Source organism: Vulpes lagopus, chromosome 22 (genome assembly GCF_018345385.1).
Source record: "Vulpes lagopus strain Blue_001 chromosome 22, ASM1834538v1, whole genome shotgun sequence".
In the NCBI taxonomy this organism is placed as follows: Eukaryota; Metazoa; Chordata; class Mammalia; order Carnivora; family Canidae; genus Vulpes; species Vulpes lagopus.
In genome coordinates this window covers 17,747,240-17,765,942 of record NC_054845.1, presented here as the reverse complement: position 1 = coordinate 17,765,942, position 18,703 = coordinate 17,747,240, and the positions used below count along the sequence as shown (strand labels likewise).

The window sequence follows — 18,703 nt, the reverse complement described above, 5'->3', positions numbered from 1 at the left end:
TTATTCCCTTGCTCAACATCCACCTGGGCTATATAGGGCAGTAGGACAAAGAGCCAACCTTACCTGCAAGGTCCACATGCTCTATCTACTCTCTATTGCTCTATCATAGTCATGCAGGCATTCTTCTCCTTATCTCAATTCTTCCACTTCCCTTCCTCCTAATACTTTTACAAATCTTATTGCTACCACTTAGAGTGCTCTCCTTCTTCCTTCCCCTAAGTACACTGAAGATCTTAATTTCATTTCCTCCAGGAAGCCTTCTCTGATCTCGGCCTCCTCCTCCCCATTTAGGTCCAATCTCATTGCATGCTTTCATAGCACAACATATACTTCCTTCATAAAATTCATAGTTTGCAACTACACTTAGTTGTAGGATTATCTGCTTTAGTGACTGTCACCCCTAATAGATTTTTAAGTTCAGCAAAATTGAGCACTATGTAATTTTGCTCATCATTGAATTCCTGATGCCTAGAATCAGAGTGTTTGCACACCATAATGCACATAGGAGTTTGATAAATATCTGCTGAAAAAAGATGAATGAATGAAGGAATGAATGAGCCAACTTAAGCCTCGTGACTTGAAGGCTTTCCCTTTTCTCTGCCATACTATGCATTGCTTTGTTTTGATTATGAGTTGATCTGAGGGCATGGCAAGGAATAAGAGAATCCATAAATAAATACAGACATACTTTTACCTATGGGGAGTTTAAGTTTCTTCCGGAGGGAAATTCTGCGGGACCGTGAGCGGGTACGGCGGTCAGAGGTGGTCCCTGAATGGGCAGTAGTGCATTCTGAAGTATCCTGCTCAGACTGGCTGCTGGTGTCACTTGCTGCACTCTGGGATTTGAACATCTTGCGCCAGAAATCTTTACGCCCCAGGTTTCCCCCTTGCATTTGTTCATCACTGAATGAAAGCAAGCAGAGGGTAGAGTTAAACGTCTGACAATGCATGTGAAGTTCTCTTAAATTTCTTTCAACTTCCTGCCAATGACATTTAGGCAAATCATGCAGTATGATCTTTGATGGACTGGGGTTTAGGATGAGTCAGAGGGGGAGTGGAAGAAGTGAGACCAAGGTTGACTCTGAGGTCTTCCCGAAAACAGTCATGTCTTAGCTGTCAAATAATGGTAATCATTTTTCCCCAGCCTTAATAAAAAGACCAAATATTATCACACATATTCATCTGCAGGTGTGAGTCACAATATCAGAAGCACTTATGTCTAAATATTTTAATTTTTTTTTTGAAGTTCCCAGAGGCTTGTGCAGTACCGTATCTCACTCTCCACCTCCACCCCAGTATAGTATAATTCTCAGCACTAAATAAACTCACAAATGATATTTCAATAAATGCATATGTGAAATACAACCACACTCAGGGGGTTTATCATCCCACAATTGTTTACTAATTGTGCAGAGATTCATCTCATTAGGCACTGGTTGGTTGGGGGAAGGTCAATTGAAACAAGATCCCTATTTTTACTCACTAAATTGGTAAAGATCAAAAGGGGGAAAAAAGAAAGCAATTGGTTACTATCATACTGCCAGGGATGAGATAGAGAGATTCGACCTTTCTGGAAGGTAACTTAGTAATATGTTATCCAAAACCAATATTTACAGCCATGACAGAGAAATTCAATTTCCAGGAAGCTATCCCGAGGAAATACGGGACAACATACTAACATCTAGACACAAAATGATCAAATGCTCACTGAGAAACTATGGGTCAACACTGAAAAACTGGAAGCAATCTAATTTTAAACTCTAGAGAAACAGTTACATTATAGAACTTCTGCATGATGGAATATTCTATAGCCATTAAAGTCTCATTTAAGAAGATTATTGATATGGGGAATGTTAAAATATATTGCAAAGTTAGAAGACAGTTAATCAATGGGTGAAATAGGATAAGATCATGTTAAATAAACAAGGTACACATGCGAGGATGTGTCTGTGAGCTTGTGTATACACATGCTCAAAAATGTACCCAGCACACTAAATATTTACAGTGGTTATCTCTATTTGATGGTATTTCAATTTTATTTTTTTTTTTTTTTTTTTTTTTTTTTTTTTTTTTTCCTTTTTTTTTTTTTTTTTTTTTTTTTTTTAACTTTTATTGGTGTTTAATTTACCAACATACAGAAAAACACCCAGTGCTCATCCCGTCAAGTGTCCACCTCAGTGCCCGTCACCCATTCCCCTCCAACACCCGCCCTCCTCCCCTTCCACCACCCCTAGTTCGTTTCCCCGAGTTAGGAGTCTTTATGTTCTGTCTCCCTTCCTGATATTTCCCAACATTTCTTTTCCCTTCCTTTATATTCCCTTTCACTATTATTCATATTCCCCAAATGAATGAGAACATACACTGTTTGTCCTTCTCCGATTGACTTATTTCACTCAGCATAATACCCTCCAGTTCCATCCACGTTGAAGCAAATGGTGGGTATTTGTCGTTTCTAATTGCTGAGTAATATTCCATTGTATACATAAACCACATCTTCTTTATCCATTCATCTTTCGATGGACACCGAGGCTCCTTCCACAGTTTGGCTATTGTGGCCATTGCTGATAGAAACATCGGGGTGCAGGTGTCCCGACGTTTCATTGCATCTGAATCTTTGGGGTAAATCCCCAACAGTGCAATTGCTGGGTCGTAGGGCAGGTCTATTTTTAACTCTTTGAGGAACCTCCACACAGTTTTCCAGAGTGGCTGCACCAGTTCACATTCCCACCAACAGTGTAAGAGGGTTCCCTTTTCTCCGCATCCTCTCCAACATTTGTTGTTTCCTGCCTTGTTAATTTTCCCCATTCTCACTGGTGTGAGGTGGTATCTCATTGTGGTTTTGATTTGTATTTCCCTGATGGCAAGTGATGCAGAGCATTTTCTCATGTGCATGTTGGCCATGTCCATGTCTTCCTCTGTGAGATTTCTCTTCATGTCTTTTGCCCATTTCATGATTGGATTGTTTGTTTCTTTGGTGTTGAGTTTAATAAGTTCTTTATAGATTTTGGAAACTAGCCCTTTATCTGATATGTCATTTGCAAATATCTTCTCCCATTCTGTAGGTTGTCTTTTAGTTTTGTTGACTGTATCCTTTGCTGTGCAAAAGCTTCTTATCTTGATGAAGTCCCAATAGTTCATTTTTGCTTTTGTTTCTTTTGCCTTCGTGGATGTATCTTGCAAGAAGTTACTGTGGCCAAGTTCAAAAAGGGTGTTGCCTGTGTTCTCCTCTAGGATTTTGATGGAATCTTGTCTCACATTTAGATCTCTCATCCATTTTGAGTTTATCTTTGTGTATGGTGAAAGAGAGTGGTCCAGTTTCATTCTTCTGCATGTGGATGTCCAATTTTCCCAGCACCATTTATTGAAGAGACTGTCTTTCTTCCAATGGATAGTCTTTCCTCCTTTATCGAATATTAGATGGCCGTACATTTCAGGGTCCACTTCTGGGTTCTCTATTCTGTTCCATTGATCTATGTGTCTGTTTTTGTGCCAGTACCACACTGTCTTGATGACCACAGCTTTGTAATACAACCTGAAATCTGGCATTGTGATGCCCCCAGCTAAGGTTTTCTTTTTTAAAATTCCCCTGGCTATTCGGGGTCTTTTCTGATTCCACACAAATCTAAAAATAATTTGTTCTAACTCTCTGAAGAAAGTCCATGGTATTTTGATAGGGATTGCATTAAACGTATAAATTGCCCTGGGTAACATTGACATTTTTACAATATTAATTCTGCCAATCCATGAGCATGGAATATTTTTCCATCTCTTTGTGTCTTCCTCAATTTCTTTCAGAAGTGTTCTATAGTTTTTAGGGTATAGATCTTTTACCTCTTTGGTTAGGTTTATTCCTAGGTATCTTATGCTTTTGGGTGCAATTGTAAATGGGATTGACTCCTTAATTTCTCTTTCTTCAGTCTCATTGTTAGTGTATAGAAATGCCATTGATTTCTGGGCATTGATTTTGTATCCTGCCACGCTACCAAATTGCTGTATGAGTTCTAGCAATCTGGGGGTGGAGGCTTTTGGGTTTTCTATGTAGAGTATCATGTCATCGGCGAAGAGGGAGAGTTTGACTTCTTCTTTGCCAATTTGAATGCCTTTAATGTCTTTTTGTTGTCTGATTGCTGAGGCGAGGACTTCCAGAACTATGTTGAACAGCAGTGGTGAGAGTGGACATCCCTGTCTTGTTCCTGATCTTAGGGGAAAGGCTCCCAGTGCTTCCCCATTGAGAATGATATTTGCTGTGGGCTTTTCGTAGATGGCTTTTAAGATGTCGAGGAAAGTTCCCTCTATCCCAACACTCTGAAGGGTTTTGATCAGGAATGGATGCTGTATTTTGTCAAATGCTTTCTCTGCATCTAATGAGAGTATCATATGGTTCTTGGTTTTTCTCTTGCTGATATGATGAATCACATTGATGGTTTTACGAGTGTTGAACCAGCCTTGTGTCCCAGGGATAAATCCTACTTGGTCATGGTGAATAATTTTCTTAATGTGTTGTTGGATCCTATTGGCTAGTATCTTGTTGAGAATTTTTGCATCCATGTTCATCAGGGATATTGGTCTGTAATTCTCCTTTTTGGTGGGGTCTTTGTCTGGTTTCGGAATTAAGGTGATGCTGGCCTCATAGAACGAATTTGGAAGTACTCCATCTCTTTCTATCTTTCCAAACAGCTTTAGTAGAATAGATATGATTTCTTCTTTAAACGTTTGATAGAATTCCCCTGGGAAGCCATCTGGCCCTGGACTCTTGTGTCTTGGGAGGTTTTTGATGACTGCTTCAATTTCCTCCCTGGTTATTGGCCTGTTCAGGTTTTCTATTTCTTCCTGCTCCAGTTTTGGTAGTTTGTGGCTTTCCAGGAATGCGTCCATTTCTTCTAGATTTCCTAATTTATTGGCATACAGCTGTTCATAATATGTTTTTAAAATCGTTTGTATTTCCTTGGTGTTGGTAGTGATGTCCAGTTTCTCATTCATGATTTTATTAATTTGAGTCTTCTCTCTCTTCTTTTTAATAAGGTTGGCTAATGGTTTATCTATCTTATTAATTCTTTCAAAGAACCAACTCCTGGTTCTGTTGATCTGTTCCACAGTTCTTTTGGTCTCGATATCATTGAGTTCTGCTCGAATTTTAATTAACTCTCTTCTTCTGCTGGGGGTGGGGTCTATTTGTTGCTTTTTCTCTAGTTCCTTTATGTGTAAGGTGAGCTTTTGAATTTGAGATCTTTCCAGTTTTTGAATGTATGCTTGTATTGCGATGTATTTCCCCCTCAGGACTGCTTTTGCTGCATCCCAAAGATTTTGAACGGTTGTATCTTCATTTTCATTAGTTTCCATGAATCTTTTTAATTCTTCCTTAATTTCCTGGTTGACCTTTTCATCTTTTAGCAGGATGGTCCTTAACCTCCACGTGTTTGTGGTCCTTCCATATTTCTTGTTGTGATTAAGTTCTAATTTCAAGGCATTATGGTCTGAGAATATACAGGGGACTATCCCGATCTTTTGGTATCGGTTCAGACCCGATTTGTGACCCAGTATGTGGTCTATTCTGGAGAAAGTTCCATGTGCACTTGAGAAGAATGTGTATTCAGTTGAGTTTGGATGTAAAGTTCTGTAGATATCTGTGAAATCCATCTGGTCCAGTGTATCATTTAAAGCTCTCGTTTCTTTGGAGATATTGTGCTTAGAAGACCTATCCAGGGTAGAAAGAGCTAGATTGAAGTCACCAAGTATAAGTGTATTATTATCAAGGTATTTCTTGAGTTTGGTTATTAATTGGTTTAAATATTTGGCAGCTGCCACATTCGGGGCATATATATTGAGGATTGTTAAGTCCTCTTGTTGGATAGATCCTTTGAGTATGAGATAGTGTCCCTCTTCATCTCTCACTATAGTCTTCGGGGTAAATTTTAATTTATCTGATATAAGGATGGCAACCCCTGCTTTCTTTTGAGGACCATTTGAATGGTAAATGGTTCTCCAACCTTTTATTTTCAGGTTGTAAGTGTCCTTCTGTCTAAAATGAGTCTCTTGTAGACAGCAAATAGATGGGTCCTGCTTTTTTATCCAGTCTGAAACCCTGCGCCTTTTGATGGGGTCATTAAGCCCGTTCACATTCAGAGTTACTATTGATAGATATGAGTTTAGTGTCATCATATCTATTCAGTCCTTGTTTTTGTGGATTGTTCCACTGAACTTCTTCTTAAAGGGGAATTTTAAGAGTCCCCCTTAAAATTTCTTGCAGAGCTGGTTTGGAGGTTACATATTCTTTCAGTTCCTGCCTGTCTTGGAAGCTCTTTATCTCTCCTTCCATTTTGAATGAAAGCCTTGCGGGGTAAAGTATTCTTGGTTGCATGTTCTTTTCATTTAGGACCCTGAATATATCCTGCCAGCCCTTTCTGGCCTGCCAGGTCTCTGTGGAGAGGTCTGCTGTTACCCTAATATTCCTCCCCATAAAAGTCAGGGACTTTTTTTCTCTTGCTGCTTTAAGGATCTTCTCCTTATCTTTGGAATTTGCAAGCTTCACTATTAAATGTCGAGGTGTTGAACGGTTTTTGTTGATTTTAGGGGGGGATCTCTCTATTTCCTGGATCTGAATGCCTGTTTCCCTTCCCAGATTCGGAAAGTTTTCAGCTAGGATTTGTTCAAATACATATTCTGGCCCTCTGTCCCTTTCCGCGCCCTCGGGAACCCCAATTAAACGTAGGTTTTTCTTCCTCAGGCTATCATTTATTTCCCTTAATCTATCCTCATGGTCTTTTAATTGCCTGTCTCTTTTTTCCTCAGTTTCCCTCTTTGCCATCAACTTGTCTTCTATGTCACTCACTCGTTCTTCCACCTCGTCAAGCCTCGTCGTTAGGACTTCTAGCTTGGATTGCATCTCATTTAATTGATTTTTAATTTCTGCCTGATTAGATCTAAATTCTGCAGTCATGAAGTCTCTTGAGTCCTTTATGGTTTTTTCTAGAGCCACCAGTAGCTGTAAAATAGTGCTTCTGAATTGGCTTTCTGACATTGAATTGTAATCCAGATTTTGTAACTCTGTGGGAGAGTGGGCTGTTTCTGATTCTTTTTTTTGAGGGGTTTTCCTTCTAGTCATTTTGCTCAGTGCAGAGTGGCCAAAAACAAGTTGTATTGGGAAAAGGAGAAAAAGAGAGAGAAGGAACGAAAAGAGAAAAAGAAAAAAGAGAAAGAAGAAAAAAATAGGGGAAAAAGAGAAGAAAAAGAAAGAAAAAGAAAGAAAGGAGAAAAAAGAAAAAAGGGGGGGTGGGGGAAGCAATCAGAAATCAAGAAGAAAGAGAGAAAAAAAAGCACAAAACAAAACAAAAAAAAAAAACAAAAAAAAAAAACAAAAACAAAAACAAAAAAACAAAAAACAAAAAAAACCACGGGGGAGTATCTTCCGATTCTGTGTAGTTTAAGTCCCTTGACTTCCCTTGGAACTGGTCCGTCTCGCTGGTCTTCTGGGGGAGGGGCCTGCTGTGCTGATTCTCAGGAGTTGGCACTTGGGGGAGCTGCTCTGCCCCTGCCTGGTGCAGGGCTCGGTGGGGGTTGTTGACCCCGTGAGGCCCCGGGAGGAAGCCACAGTGGCGGGGGCAGCTCTGGGACCCTGGATCCAGCCCCCGCAGTAGCTCCGGGGCTCTCCTTCTGCAGGGCCTGGGGGCTCCGGGGCGGGGCCGCTGATCTGCTCAGTTCCAGGCAGGAGCGTCCTTGCTGTCCTGGGCCCTCCCGGCCTCTGCCTGTCCCGGGGGAGGCCGGATCCTGGGCTGTGTCCCGGCGCCCTGTGCTCTGGGGCCTGCGCTGTTGGATTCGCGCTCCCGGCGGTGCAGCCCCCTCCGCGGAGCCGCCGCCCGAGCCTCTCCGAGCTGTTCCCGGAGCCGCGCAGCCCCCTCCGCGCGGAGCTTCTTCCTCTGCACGAGCCGCCGCCGCTGAGCTGTTCCCGGAGCCGCGCAGCCCCCTCCGCGGAGCCGCCGCCCGAGCCCCTCCGAGCTGTTCCCGGAGCCGCACAGCCCCCCCCGCGCGGAGCTTCTTCCTCCGCCCGAGCCGCCGCCGCTGAGCTGTTCCCGGAGCCCCGCAGCCCCGCAGCCCCGCAGCCCCCTCCGCGGAGCCGCCGCCCGAGCCCCTCCGAGCTGCTCCGGGCCCCGCCGAGCGCTGCAGCCCTTAGGGAGCTCGGCGCATCTGCCGGGGCGCAGTTCCTCTGTTACTGTCCCAGAGAGCCCGAGGGCGTCCCCGCCTTTCTGGGGATCCTGCTCCAATTCCCGGGGAGCCCCTTTCCGCGGGGAAGGTTGGTGCAGCTCCTGCTCCTCCGGGACGGGGCTCTCCTGTCCTGGGGACACTCGCCCCGGCCTCAGCCCGGCTCCTCGCGGGGCCCCTCCCCCTTGGAGGCCTTTTGTTTCTTTATTTCTTTTTCCCCGTCTTCCTACCTTGATAGAAGCGCGAACTCTTCTCACTGTAGCGTTCCAGCTGGTCTCTCTTTAAATCTCAGGCCGAATTCGTAGGTTTTCAGGATGATTGGATGGTTTTCTAGGTAATTTGCTGAGGACAGGTGACCTGGAGACCCTACACCTCCGCCATCTTGCCCCTCCCTCGGTATTTCAATTTTAAAGTGATTTTGTTTTTGCTTTTCTGCTTTGCCACATTTGTCAACTTGAGCAACGTATTTGGGAATTTGGAAAGAAAGGTCAGAGAAAATACTTAGTAATATGTGATGAAATTTGTTTATGAAATTTAGGTAACAATTTGCCTACAAGCTTTGAGATTGAATCCAGAATCTACCCAAAATTCAATAGTACTATGTAAAGCAATCATTTTCTGGAGATATTTATATGAAGGTTCAGATTTTATCTCTCAAAATCCTTACAGTACTAAATACATTTTATTCTTATTTGAAACCAGGATATTCTGTTTATCATTTTTGGCATGAATTTGTGAGTTGAAATCAGTGTTTCAGAATTTGACTTCTCAGTTTGTTTTGTTTTATCAAATGATCACAGTATATGAAACATTCCTTGCCTTTGAGAAATGTGGGACACAATGATGAAGCATATGACTATATGGTCTGGGTGGGAAAACACCTCAAGAAAATGCTACATCAGCTTTATCCAATGGGTATCTCTTTTTTTCAGAGAAAAGACCATGTAAAACTGCTTTTAATATTATTCAGCTAGTGTGACTTATTTTAGGAGGAAGGAGAAGAGAAGGGTCAGAAGGGGAGGGAAGGGCAGGAGAAAGAGAGTATAAAAGAGGAGCCAGGATCATCCACCTACCTTTCTCCAGTGCTAAACAGAGGATATTTGGCATGATCATCTCCTGGGCCCACTGGGATCAGGGAAAAGCTCTATATTTAACATTCCATGACATCTCTCCAAATGGAAATTTTTATGTAGAAGCACATTAAAACATGTATCTTCATTCAAGGGGAAAGAACAGACCCATGCTAAATGCTGAGATATCAGGTAGTGTTTACAGAACATTGAAGAAAGAGAATATTTTGCAATCTAGAAAAATGATATCACCTATGAAGATAGATGGTTTTATTTCTAAAATCTAGTTTACCTATTAGATCATCTCATTAATCGTATTAGATTAATAGTTGCTAGTGCTACTTTGGGGGGAGGGGAACGCCTTCTTTTTCTGCTCATGCTCTGTATATAAAGACTTAGAACTACTCTTGTGGCTATTTGGCTACATAACTTGGCCTTTTATGTTATTTTTTTTTCCCTTAGAGCTTATGTTTGACTTTTTATTATGTCCTTAAAGACTTCCTTAAACCTCACGTTTAAGAAAGGAAGTTAAAGGAAACAAAAACTTAATGGTAATTTCACAATTCTATCTTTTCCTTGATTGCCTATCACTCATTCATTCATTGTGAAATAGATATTAAGTGTTTACTATGGGGACCAAGTCCTAAGCATTTGGCTATAATGGTAAGCAAAAACTGACATGGTCCCTAGACTCACAGAGTTGATTTCCCTTCTTTTAACTTTTCTCCGGGCACTTAGAAGCAGTCTCAAAGGTTTTGAAGGGTTAGAAGAACTATGCAGGCTTTTGTTCTTTGAAGGGTCTCCCTGCTTGTGAACTACCAAGGTCCTATTTGATGCTGGTGCTTTCCTGGACTAGAGAGAACGTTTAGGTCCATAAAACCTAGAATACCCTGCAGAATTTCTGGAAGAGTAATTATTTCACAGTAATCCAAAGTTTGAGGAAGTAAAATGGTCTATCTTAAATGATGTCCATAGTTTAAATACTGATCACACACCTTATGAGTAAATAATTCTCAAAAGAAGAATGAAGACAAATGAGCCTTGCATAGAACTAGGTTGTATGCTTAGTGTCTAGAGTAATTCTCTTATTTTCTAGAGGCACTAACTTTAATATGCTTTTGATTTTGCCATTACAAAAAGTAGAGATAAACTGATTGATTTCAGAGAACACTGGAATGGATCTCAGAAGAAGACCAAGGTGAAATGGAGTACAGTCTATGTTTTAGCTAAATCTGAGCACAAGAGAAGTTTATCTTATTTATTTTTTGGAAAAGCTTCAACAAGTACATTGACAGCCATTAATACATTGAAATTAAAAAAAAGTTATAAACAAATCTAAGCAAGAAAGTAGATGACACCTCCTCCCCACCTGATCCATATGCTGTTTTTCATGATTTACCCGCAGAAGTACGCATGAAAAGCAGAGTAGGATAGATACTGGAAATGGGAAATGCAGGTAAGGAAGTTTCCTGAACGCATAAGGTTGGTTATTTGTGACTTGGGTCTATAGAGATTTGTGGCATTGGGAATGAAAAGTAAAGGGCAGGAGCAAGGCAAAGTTCAAAGATGATGACAAGCAAACAAACAGCAGTTTGGAAAATTGAATTTCTTATAGTGGGAAGCACTCAGCTCACTGCATTGGAGATAAAAATCAGTGCTACTTACTGCTCTGGGGTCTGCGAGGGGCGACCAGACATGAAGCTGCGACATTCCTCAGGTGCAGAGGACACCTGGCCTTTATCCACAATGCTTCCCGCCTCTGACCTATGCGAACAGTGCAGCCCACCAATCACAACAGAGCAGGACACACCACTTCTCAACACTTCATATACTTCATAAAGCAAAACACCCCCTATAGATAACATATACTGCTTGCAGACTCTATGTCTTCATGAGTCTATATCCTATGAAATTCATATCCTACCATTTGATTCATGTCCTACCTGCCTTATTGCCTAAGAATACCACCACAGTGCAAACAGAGTCATTAACTACAAGCAGAATTTTGAATTTAGGAATTTCTTTTAATCTCAGTAAGTGGCATATTTTATAGAATAGGCTTACAATAAATTTATATTTACTAAAAGGAAACACAACAGGGCACTGCTCAGCAATTTGTATTTTGCCATGTTTAAAATATTACTTACTGAACAGGATATGGTATCGATAATTGCTTTTCCTCTTCGGAAAAAAATGTAAATTATCTATGGAAAAGACTAACACAGATAGCATTTCACCATACTGTTGGGAGCTATGAAGTAAAGGTCAAGTGTATGTAAACCTGAGATCAACTGAGTTTTCATTTAGAGAGAGAGAAAGGATTTATTTGATAGTAAACACATTCTTTTTCTAAACTTCAGCTGGACCATCACCAGTAATTCCCACTTATCCAAGATAGCCCCACCACCCCTGCCCTAGAGTTACACATCATACGGGGAACTACATGGGACAGGACAACAAATTACATTCTACTGACACCAGGCAAACACTAATATTTATAGCGCAAGCTTCCAACCTTTTACTGCCTGCAGTCTTAGATTCTGATTCATTCTCCTCCACCTTTTTCCCTGGTGCCAACTTCTCAGCACTGTCAAGCAAAGCGCTAAGGGCCACTCTCCTGAAGACGTTCCCGTGAGCCTCTTTGATAAATTGGACCAGCTGACGGATGTCGCAATACAGCCCCTGTTTGGATGCAAGAGGGAAAGTTGTGTGGTTAAATGGTTTTCACAGGAAGAGAGGGAGAAGTTAATTCCTTAGGCTTGGATTAGCATTAGCATCGTAAGGAAGACATTTTACTACAAGGAAACAGATGGTATATGGTACACGGCCTTTCCATTGTTCCTCTGGCAACATTACCAAGAACCTTGCCTGTCATCCTTAGTATGAAAAAAGATGGTTACCATGCTTCATATTCAGAAAGTTGGCTGTATCATTAGAAAGACATCAATTTACACTTTAAACTGCTGGACTCCCAAGCTTTAATTTTCTCTCTTAATTACGACTTCTGAAGAGATGCCTGCAAGAAAAAGGTGATCAGAAGTTTGTTTGGACTAGAAATTTCAGTTCCTCTTCAGCTTCTCCAAATTCTCTGTGTCACTATGGTCAAATATGCTCAGACCTCTAGACACCTCTAGCAGAGCACAAAATTCAAGGACAGTGCATTTTGCTGGACATATTTAACAAATACTATGTCGAAGGCCATTTGAACATGAACTTGACTATGAACTAAAGATGATGCAGGGTTACGAAAACCAATCTATCAATGAATCCACATTTAAAAATATATATGACCTTTTTTCTTGAGGTATTAACCTTTTTTTTGAGATATTAACCTTTTCATTCAGCATTTCCCCTCTCTCTTCAAGCTGGTAGTTACTGTATTTTTTGCCTTAGGGAAGGTTCGCGGCAAAGCAAAAGACAGAAGCCTCAGAAACACTTACCTTGATAGCTATGATTTTCAAAATCTAAGATCACTGGGACAATCATGTCCATGACCCTTAAAAAATCAGAAGGAACAGTAACAGAGGAAAACACAGAAAGAGTGTTTTTCGGTCCTTTGGGCAGAAACATCTCATGCCCTCATTGTACTCTTTAGCAGCTTGCCCGGCAGAAGGGATAAGACCCCAAAAAATGAGGGTTCCAAATTCACCAGAGCGCCCAGCCCCAAGCACACAGCAGAAAGTAGTATGTGAAATAATAAGTATTGTACGGATGACTGAGACCCATGGAGCTTCTCAGATCGTAAGTCCTACCAAAGACTTGAGATCTTTGTATGAAGTAGAGAAACCCAAGAATGTTGGGGTCCAACTTTCAGCCATTCTGGTGGGATGGGGGTTCCAAGTCAAAACTAAGATGATTTAAAGAAAATTAAGAAATAGTTATTTCTTCTATACCTAATTTTGCATTCTAAAATGTATAAAAAGTGCTCACACGTATTATAATTAACCTGTCAAAGTACTTCTTGCCATGACCAAATTGAATGCATGGATGATGCCCATGCTTTTCTCAAGCTCCAAGAACTTTGCTGAGGTGGCTTTGACAGTCAGCAAGATTAAATTCCATTTGGTTTAGAGTTTTAGTTTACCTCAAGTTATGAGAATAGTTTCAATGGTTTAGAATAGCTTAAAATGATTTCCTGGATTTAGGTAGATTAGCGGATAGTGTCACTATGTATGAATAGGCTGATTTCTACATAGAAGTCACAATATGTAACAAATTGGTAAGACAGTGAAACATTTCTTTACTCCCCAGAGAGAACTGAATTCATCTGTTCATATAGATTCATCAGCCTTAATCTACTTTTTGTATCCCAAACCACAATTTCCTTGGCAGCTATTAAGCACTAACTTGTTATAGGCATGGTTCTTCTCCCGCACACTGGTGGCTTTAATGGTTTAATTAACACAGTCATTTATGAGGAGTAGCTAAAAAATTGTGGTGTTCGATAAAAGAAAACAAACCTAATTTCAGCAGGATAGTTACATTAATTTTTAAAGTAAACGTGGTTTCAAAAATGCTTGGCACAATATTCTTTAATATTTCATGAGCTAATGGTCTATGCTCTAGCACCTCTTTCTTTTTAAGGCCTCAAAGTACTTTGTAAGTATCTCAGAAACCACCACAGAATCTATGAGGTGGGAGAGGAAGATAAGTCAATTCTGAAGTAGTTTAATGAGTAACAAGGAAAAATGCATTATGAGGCTCTACCATGAGCTACTGTTAACTTTGGGAAAATAGAGTTTAAAGTGCACACTTTTAGATTCAACTGGTATTTCTCAAGGCCACGACTGAGAACTTTTCCTAGAACAGAGACCAAGAACTCCTGTGGGAAGAAGAGGTGAACTTCTCACCAGATTCTCAGGGCTGTGCAATTCATGCGTGGTTGAAGCGCAACGTGTGATAAGGGATTTAAACATGGCGCTGACAACGATGCCTTCCACGTTTTGGGCTGTGGATTTGTTGTCCACTGTGGTGAAGTTATTTCCAAACCCAGCCTTGTCTGGAATGCAAAGGCACCAATTCAAGACAATGTTTCCATTAAGCTACACAGGTTAAAGAAGTAATCAAATAGATCTTCATTAAAAGTCAACTATCATACACATGTCATATAAACCATAAAAGGCTATATTAAGAAGTTATTTCTTCTTGGGCTCTAATTAAAATGTGTATGTTACTCAACTCAGGGTTCATACATCATTTTCATTTCATTACTGTATTGCATTTGAGTGGTATTGACGGTGTTTGATTTATCATGAATTCAGTGTTCACCACCTCCACCCATACCACAGGTCTCTATGATGGGGTTTTCATAAAGCCATGAAGCTATGAAATGGTTGATGGGGCTACCTATATTTCCATTTGCCTGTTTTTAAAAAATTCAGTATATATATATGGTGTGTGTGTGTCTCAAAATTGCATTACTACTAGTATGTGTATATAGATATATACACACATATATATCTTTTCTTTCCTGTTTTGTGAAAAAAATCTCCATGCACTGATCCTGGCACACAATAGGTACTCATTTCATATTTGTTGAACTCATGAATATACTCCCTTGTTCCTTGATTTCTCAGTTGTCATACAACAGAAAGTTGTATGAGACAGAGAGGAGTGCCATGAGTGATGGTAAGTGGACTGAGGGGCTAACAACAGTGAGGATGCCACAGCTTTACCAAATTCCCTTTGCTAAGGTTAAGTTGTCATCAGAAAGCCCCCCAAAATTTGTCATCATAGATGATGCTCAAGCTTTTATTTATACCCTATTATACACACACACACACACACACACACACACACACACACACACACTGCCCTCTAAATTCTATCTCCACATATTCAGGGTACCTCTGAAACTCTACCTGCTTCACCTTATAGCGATCTCTCCTGGAACTTGGCACAGCTTTACTTACTGTCAGTGACTGGCTCCATACAAAATCCTAGCAAAGCATGCAAGAAGTCCACTACATTATTGAGAGAGTCCTTGTTCACATAGTCCCTCATGGTTTGTCGGAATTGCATCTTATCTAGCTTGTATAGCTTAGTGAGGCAGTTCTGGGCCTGCAATGAAGGAAGAAAAGTGAAAAAGTCACAGGTACCAGCTTAAGCTAGGGATCCATTAGTCTCAGATAGAAGCCTGCAGAAGGCAAAGGCTTCCATCCCTCCCTTCTGGCAGGTGCTGGCCACTCCTGCTAGTCCCTCTTGTCTGAGCAAGAAAAAGGCAGAGACAAGCTGAGTAGTAGGAGAGACTTTAATTTGAGAAGGGTTGCTCCAAGTAAAACCCAAGGCTAATGTCTAATGCTGGGGCCAGGGGAATTCAATCTTTTCACCAAGATCTAGATTTTAGGATCTTAGTGAAGAAAGCCCAAAGTGTTAAAAAAAAATTAGGCAGGTTATAGAATTGGTAATCCAGGCTTAGCTCAAAGACGTTGTCCAATGGGAAGAGGTGTACCACTCCCATTTTCAGCTACTTTGAACTTAGGTAGATTTAATGGAGGAGGTGAGAGGGATATAGGAAGTGGGTATCAAGTGTCCTCTTATCTGGCCACGAGAGGAAGATCCTTGAAGCATGAAGGAAGGATAAGATAAAAGCAAGTCTAGCTGGCTTATTTATGTGTCTGTATTTGAATGTGAAAGTTTGATATTTAAACAGAAATTGGCCTTATATATATAAAAATCAAGTACCCATTAATTGGCTAGACCCTGCCACTCACAATTATATTTTATATGATCTAGCAAATATTTCTGCCATCTGGCAAAGGGAAAGGGAATAATCTCACCACCAGAACAAATAAAGTCACAGTCACTGGCTAAAGAAGGCCACAGACAGAATGTACAGATATTATCTGGTGTCATTAGAAGCTTCCCAGCCCTGTCCTACAATGAAGAGAAAAATCACATTTATGTAGTGCTTTGCTATTTAAAATGTGTTTCTTGCTTGTAAGTGCATAACAACATTTGACTTTCATACCTCTGTGATTTGATAAGTATCCCCATACTGCAGTGGAGGAAGCTGAAGGTCACGGAAGTCAAGGACTTTGTCCAAGTTGACACGGTTCACAGCAGAACCAAAATTAGGAGTCAGAGTCTTGCCCTTTATTGTGGTTATTTCTCTTTAATATTAATCGTAGAGGTCCTATGAAGGATCCAGATAATGACCGGGGAAAACATACTCAGATACCACCCACTTTCAAAAAGAACTGACCATAATGGATTAATAGATTAGTTGATATCTTGAAGACACATTCTGTGTAAGAAATATAAGGAAGTCCATGACAAAGGAATGAAATGGGGGAAATAACAGAAGACTCTAGGTTGAGGGAAAAGGCTAAGGATCAAGGAAAGAGAGGTGGCTGGGTGAGGACCACCTTAATTGAGGATAGAGAACCTTGGGCAACCAGGCATAATCATGGAAGAAAGAATGGAGACAGCAATCCCAAAGAATTCAAACTTACAAGGTAGGCCCTTAATGGTTTTCCAGAAGAAAACTTAAGTTACATCACTACTTTGACAAGTCAAGGCCCAGGGAAAGATTCTGGGAAAATTTGAGAGGAAAAAGGAAAGATTTTCAAAGGCTCAGTCTTGGAATTAGCAATAAACTTTTTGGTATGACCTTGCTGTAATCTCTCCATCTATACCACAAAGTCAGGTGAATTGATAATTGTTTTCATTCTCCCTTTACTAGGTCCTAGAATATTGTGAAATTAGGTGTTTTTATTTCAGAGAGGTTATTGGTTGCTAGATCTCAGGCAAGCTCATTTTTTTCCTTACAAAATAAATGCTGTTTGCTACAAAATTATGTTTTCAAGGCATTTACATATTTCCTACATGAAGAAGTATTTAATTATTATCCCATAAAGAATTTGCAAAGATCTTCATTGCTATACTTACGAAGCACTTTAAAATTCTGGGTTGGAATGCCCTGAAGCACAAATTATCCTATCTTCTCTACAAAACACACCAAAGACAGCATCGTTTCAAATCTACTCTTTGGAGGCTATTAGAACATCTGAATGAGTTCCATGGGAAGTTTAATAAGCAAGAATCAGAATATTGAACCTTAAGTATTTTGATTCTGAATGAATGTTCTAAACTTCTCCAAGAGATATAAAACTGTCAGAGTGAATTCCCTTTTGATAGTTTGGGACTACCAGCAAATGATTAACCTAAAAAACACATGCTGGAATTATCAGGCATTTTGATGAATATCATTAAAGTAATCTTTCTCTCTTTCTTCCTTTTTTTCAATATAAAGGCCCTGATCCAGAAGTAAGAAATATTCTTAACATCTTAAGTAACTTCTGAAAATTCAATGTTTTAGAAATTTGCAAATACCCAGCTTCTTGAATTAGACTTTCCCACGGATAATTTCTGGAATTTGTATCTCTTGGATGATGTGTTTGCTGAACAAGGATAGACAAATAAAATCCCTATAATGAGTATTAAATTAAACTGGGCTACAAGGTAATAGAAGAGTCACGATGTGAGTCAGGAAAGCTGAGAAGGCAGGTCAAAAACTGGGGAAAAAAAAACAAAAAACAAAACAAAAACTGTCTGGACATACTGATAGGAAATGTTCAGTAGTCTCAGTGAGGAAAGCATGGTGGACTCCTAAGCAGTAAATGGTCTCTCCAATAGCTTGTGACACAACTAGTCTTACTTTCTCCAAGTCTAGAAAGACAAGTTCTGGTGTCATAACCAGTGTATACTGCCAACTAAAGTAGGACACTTATTATATTTTAGTGTTTCATTTCAGGAAATTGGTCTTCTGTATGAGGAGTGGTAATGTCTTAGCCTTGAAGACATTTATTCATACTGTGATAGAATTAAAAATCACACATTAAAAATCACATACACATGCCCCAAAATGGGGGCAACGTCAAGTCTCTATTGCCTTATTGTTATTTCGATTTTTAAATTTGGAGCCTCAAAATCTAGATCTTGGTCAAAGTTGTCATGCTTCAGAATTTAGAAGTTAATTACTGTGAATATAACCCCCCATATACAAGCAACAAACTAATATAACTCAACATAAAGAATATAAAAGAAAGAGACAAGGATGGATAAATGGATAGATGGATAGATGGGTAGATGGGTAGATGACAGAAAGAAACTGAGCATGCTAGGACTGTGTGAACATTTCATGACAAAAACTAATACCAAGAAAAAAATGAGCTGGCATCAGATTTTGACATGATCCTAAAACTCTGCCATCTTATGTCAAAGGGTTTCCTGGACTCAATTTTGCCTAAAACCCTTATTTTCAGGAGGATATTTTCTTATGATTTCAGTTCAAATGTATGCATGAGGCAACCGTCCCAGTGGGGACTTGCTATGGAGGTGAGTTGTTGCTCAAGAGTGAAAAGAAAAGTAGCAATCGGTGGAGGCAAATGAAAAGGAGCTGGAATATGACCATGTTCCATGACAGAATTATGCTT

General features: G+C 40.2%; 1 protein-coding gene across 4 annotated transcripts in view; it reads right to left on the bottom strand.

Moving 5' to 3' along the window:
• Positions 1–18,703, bottom strand: part of UNC80 (unc-80 homolog, NALCN channel complex subunit) — a 222,738-nt gene that overhangs the window by 146,100 nt on the left and 57,935 nt on the right. For 2 of the 4 annotated variants that reach the window (XM_041737717.1, XM_041737718.1), the window contains exons 15-19: positions 15,179–15,326; positions 14,117–14,265; positions 11,782–11,948; positions 10,932–11,030; positions 689–903 (exon numbers count right to left, since the gene is read on the bottom strand). In XM_041737717.1, the coding sequence (XP_041593651.1) occupies positions 689–903; positions 10,932–11,030; positions 11,782–11,948; positions 14,117–14,265; positions 15,179–15,326 (778 nt within the window). The remainder of the gene's footprint in view (positions 1–688; positions 904–10,931; positions 11,031–11,781; positions 11,949–14,116; positions 14,266–15,178; positions 15,327–18,703) is intronic. The other 2 variants (XM_041737715.1, XM_041737716.1) reach the window with 1 other exon arrangement.